Here is a 5,000-nt window from a genome sequence, read left to right on the forward strand (position 1 = left end):
GCTTTAAGTTTAAGTGTAATATCAAAGATGTATGCTGTAAACTAGCATGATACTGGTCACATTGGCATACATGGAGGGGTGGACGTAAGGATGGACGGACAGACGTACCTATGTACGTATGTACGGACGGTTGATGACGTCATGGCTATAAAACAAAGATTTCTCGCATCGATGGGTTACCATATTTTATTAACAATGGTGCTCCGCGCGCGCGCGCTTCGGCGCGCGCAGAGCTCCGCTATAAGAATGCTCAGCCTCAGCTCCAAAACTGGGGTTAGAGACTGGAGCTCTGCTTTTAGGCTTGGCTAAATCTATATGTTAGCTCCGTTGGTAGAGTTGCACCGCCTTCCCTGAGGCCATGGGTTTGCATCCCTTTGGAGCCACCTGAATATTTTAGATGTCTCTAAGAGACATTGCTTAAATTTTCAAGATAATTGTATTCAAGTCGAACTTAATTATCACTTTGAAGTGAAATGAAGTGAAGCCAAAGGTGCATTATCAAACGAAGCTCATCTTTGTAAAGAAAATTAAGCAACTTAACCTTCGAAGAATAATACTTGAACTGTACTAAAATTATCACTGGATCTGTCTCGTAAATGTAGACTTCTTTTTCTTTCGAAAATAACATGGAACGAAAGAAGCCTTAAGAATCTTTCTCTATACCCACCAAACCAAATTTAAAATGGAATGACTCACACGTACAATATTTCCCATCAGTTTATTGAGACACATCACATTATGACCTCATTTGTTTCATTGAACTGGCTTTCAACAAGCTACTACAACTCTATTTTTATCAACTAAAACAACTACAACAACGGTAAACGTTGATAACTGAAACCAGTTTTACTGAGCTGCACTACTCTTACTAGAAGTACGATATGGACTTCTCGCAAATCAGATCGGGGTAAGGAGCATATCCTGCTCTCAACGAACAAGGCAAGTCGTTCCATTGACCTGGAGGCTGAGCTGCGAGTCCCCTCATGTGACCACAGTTTTCGCCGCCACTGTTGTCTGGCTGCCCTTGTCCCCACGCTTGGAAATGACCCTCTAATGGGGTACCGTCTACCCAGTAAAACTTGGAGTCAGCCAATCGTTGAAGACCAAACCATACACCATTTCCCTTGACAATGTTATATTTCTTCATCAGGTTTGCAATAAAACCGTTTTCGTCTGATGATGTGATAATGGCGAGATCAGCTCCCATGTTTTGACACTTTTTGCGAGCGTCTTGCCATTTCGAGGTTGCAGTCTTTTCCACGTAATAACACGAGTCGCCATGTTTATCCCAGCGTGGTGGACAGCAAGCTGACATAAATAAAAAAAATATTAATTTTTTTTTAGTTGATGTTTCCTTTGGCATTTTTGATCAGATCCTGGACAATGGGAGGCTCCTGGTTGGAAAGCGTCTAGTTTCATTTTTAATCACCATTTTAGAGTTGTTGTTGTTGATTTACCTGGGCTACGAATGACAATGAGGTTATCGGTGGCCCTGCATTGTACTGACTAACCTCGTTACTTTTATCACGTAAATCGTGTTACTGTACAGTTAACTACTTGCGAATAAGAATTTATTAAATATTTTGGTTGTTGCAGTACAAAGCTGTCATATGAGCTAAGATATTTAAAAGCTTCTCGATAAGTAGGTCGCGTGTCACATATTTCGATGGAACACATCCTTCTCACGTCTATAATTTTGACTGTATCTCCTTTTTGATCGCCATTACACTGTAACAAAACTGCACTTGTCTTACATTGCAATATCTAACTTTCGACAAGCTTGTCGATTCCAGAGTTGCAAACTAAAAAGGTTTGTATTATCAACACGAGATCACCGGCAGCCTCACTTTCATTCATCGGCCTGATAACTAAAGTGGCCCGTTAGTTTTTCTTCATTTCGTGATATTTCGCGGATAATGCATTTTTATGGGTGAAACTGAGATGGCTGATTGCATGCCACGTTTCTGTGTTGCAGTTAACTAAAATTAAGTGTTCAGGGGCTTTCCTGCAGGTAATTAGTTGGTTTCCGTTCTGACCTAAGAAAATTATCTCTTACATCCACAATACAGATAATAAGCCCTTGGGACACTCGTCAAACAAGTGCAGAACCTAACATCTATTTATTCTTTTAAAACTCTATCTTAAGTTTCAATGCTGTTGATTCCTCCCCTCCACTTCCCCACTCTCCCTGAAGAATATTTTAAGATGTCAGACACTTTCGATGGCCTTGTCTTGCGTGCGTTCGGAAACCATTCAAATTCAACACTGTATAACCCGGGGTAGGGGAAATTAATACTTATGGCCTGCATTGTGCCTTGGCCTACTTATTTTTCTGGTATTAAGCCTCAGGGGCAGGGCCTGTAAGCTTCTAACAAGGTAGGATAGCGGGAGTACTCTTATGTCAATTAACAGCCATTTTACTTACCACCTTCGCAACATTCTGATTTTGCGGACAAAATGTCCAGTCGTTTCCTTATCTCTTTTATGATTTCTTCCTTTACATCTCGTCTCAGACAGGACTCATCTTTTGTGAACACTATGAGAAGGATTAAAGAGTCTATGAAGGGGGTGAACACCAAACAGATGATAAACAGACCATACAGAAAAGAGGAATCTGAAAACTGCGACAAAGCTCATAGACGTAACCAATTCGTAATGTGAGATCTGGAGAGCTTTAGAGACAAAATATCATCTTGAATAACCTTAAGTTTTACTAGCGGAATTTTATTAACCGGGCTTCGTGCACTGCTGGAACCCGTGTCTTTTAGGAAGTTGAATGGCCAGCCTTTGACACTGTGTTTCAAAAATTTGGAAGAAAACCAAACAAAAAGCTACAACAAAGAAAGAAGAGAAAGAGAGTGCAAAGAAATAAGAAACAGAAAGCGACTGAGAGCACGAGAAGACGAGCGAAATATCAGTGACAAACAACGAGAGAGATAGAGCAAGATAGAGCCCGAATAAAGAAATGAAATTATGGTGACGAGCAGTGGAAGAAAGATCAAGTAAGAGCGCGATAACACAGGCTGAAGAATGCTTATGGTGACAAAAAAGGGCGAAGACAGACTAGTTTTAAAATTCAAGTTTCTTTAATTGCAGATACTAGCTTACGATATTACTAGTAAGAACTGAAATAAGAAAAAAAATTGAGAATGAAAAATCATTCCATAACCGCAGCCAGGTTGTAGAAATGTGACCCTTAGACACTAGATGTAGGTGTGTGAACGAAAAATCCATAAGTTTCAAATATTTTAGATATCACACATTTAAATGAATCATCTTAGCTCGGCTAGCAAACGTACATCGCAACCGGCAAACGAAGATTATATTAGCACAGGATAATGAATAAATTAATGAAATTAAAAAACACAACTAATCAGGAAGGTGCGAAGATACTCTCAGGCTTCTAATGCTAGCACATATTTTCTTAGTTCTTTCCTAAATCTATGAAAAGATGGCGCAATCATCCCATAACCGCAGCCAGGTTGTAGGAGCAGAAAATCGCGAAAAAATGAGTTTACAACCAAACTTGCTATGAGAATGCGCTAATCCAGCATAATGTTTAGTTATTTTTTCAATCTTCATCACCCACCTGTAAACAAGTCAAAACATCAAACCTTATTATGCAACGGAAATGTGACCCTCAGACACTAGATTTAGTGTCAACAGTAAAATATAAATCAGATATATTTACACCACCTAATGCTAAAGGTAGGAAACCTGTAAACAAAAACATTTCCACACTATCGTATATTTAATTACCTCCGTGTGCTTGTGTTGTCTCCGTCACCAATAGAAAAATCACCAAGATAACAGTGAAGCAGAAAATCAATCGTTTGGCATTCATCTTTAAGTCTGAAGAAAATTAAAAGACACCAAGCCTATAAAATTTTAGCTTTTTTCAGTAAAAAAGCAACTTAATTAATCCCACACCCTGGGTGACAGTGGCTTAGCTTGTGTAATGTTGTGTCAACAAGAGCATGGGTGCCCGCTGTCAAGGAATTCAACCAAAGAACTGAGCTTTCATAACAGTATGAACATTCGTAAAGCCTGAACATACACTTTAACAGGAAATACGAGTAGTAAGCCCTTTTTTTTCTTTGATATGTAATCTGCTGGAGCAGCATTCGTTTTGCCTGACGAAAGAAACCTCGATCTCTGAAGCATATTTTGTTTCTTTCGGGTGTTCTCGGTAAATCCCACGTCTGTAATAGCCAGTTCAGCCTAGTTGAATTTAGCCTGAGAAGGATTTTTGCCAATAGTTGTGGTTACACTAGCCCTTTTACCAATGGGTAAATAGCGTTTGCCCACGGCCAAGAACGTTTTTGTGTGTAACCGCTTCCCTTAGCCCGAAACTGCCCTACGGTTATTTGCATGGATACTTTAATTTAAAGGTTGCAACGGCATTGGGAGAAAGACTGCGATCCGTAGTAGCGATCATTCCAAAGGGACCATGAGAGAGGTAATTTTTGCTAGCGGTCTAGAGGCTACAGCTAGATTCTGACATTGTTTAGAAAAAGCGTTGCTGCGGTTAAATAACCAACTGATAAAATCCGCAATGCCCAATGAAATGCAACAATCTACAGCTCTCTCGCTGAACTAAAGATCATAGGGGTTTTCTGGGAGGGAAAAAGGGAAGTTTTGCCAGAATGTTACCTTATCTAGGTAGCACCCCAAGTTCAATCGGATTGGAATTGTCGCTATTTCTCGCACAGTAATACAGCTAAAGTTGTTCCTCCAAGAGCTGCAACTAGCTCTATAAGTTCAATCAGCAAATTTTTTAACGAAGGCGGTATTAGAAGAGTTCTAAAATTTTAAGACCGGATATGGACGTTTCTTGGCATTTTAACAGAATTAGCGCTTAGCCAATCAGAGTACAGAGCGATATTGGAGTAGCGTGATTAGAAATCTAACGATCAGAGAGAAAGAAAGTCCCGCTACTAAAAACACTGTATTCGCAGAAACGCAGCAACGCTTTTTCTAAATAGGAAAAATAGCTTGTT

At 39.7% G+C, this 5,000-nt stretch overlaps 1 protein-coding gene across 1 annotated transcript in view; it reads right to left on the reverse strand.

Annotated features, from left to right (window-relative positions):
• Positions 1-702: 702 nt before the first annotated feature.
• The window catches only part of LOC138045541 (perlucin-like protein), a 5,139-nt gene continuing 841 nt past the window's right edge, over positions 703-5,000 (reverse strand). The window contains exons 2-4 of the mRNA XM_068892081.1: positions 3,760-3,852; positions 2,426-2,536; positions 703-1,308 (exon numbers count right to left, since the gene is read on the reverse strand). Of these exons, the coding sequence (XP_068748182.1) occupies positions 869-1,308; positions 2,426-2,536; positions 3,760-3,844 (636 nt within the window). The 5' untranslated portion in view covers positions 3,845-3,852 and the 3' untranslated portion in view covers positions 703-868. The remainder of the gene's footprint in view (positions 1,309-2,425; positions 2,537-3,759; positions 3,853-5,000) is intronic.

The sequence above is a fragment of the Montipora capricornis genome, chromosome 4 (genome assembly GCF_036669925.1).
Source record: "Montipora capricornis isolate CH-2021 chromosome 4, ASM3666992v2, whole genome shotgun sequence".
NCBI lineage: Eukaryota > Metazoa > Cnidaria > Anthozoa > Scleractinia > Acroporidae > Montipora > Montipora capricornis.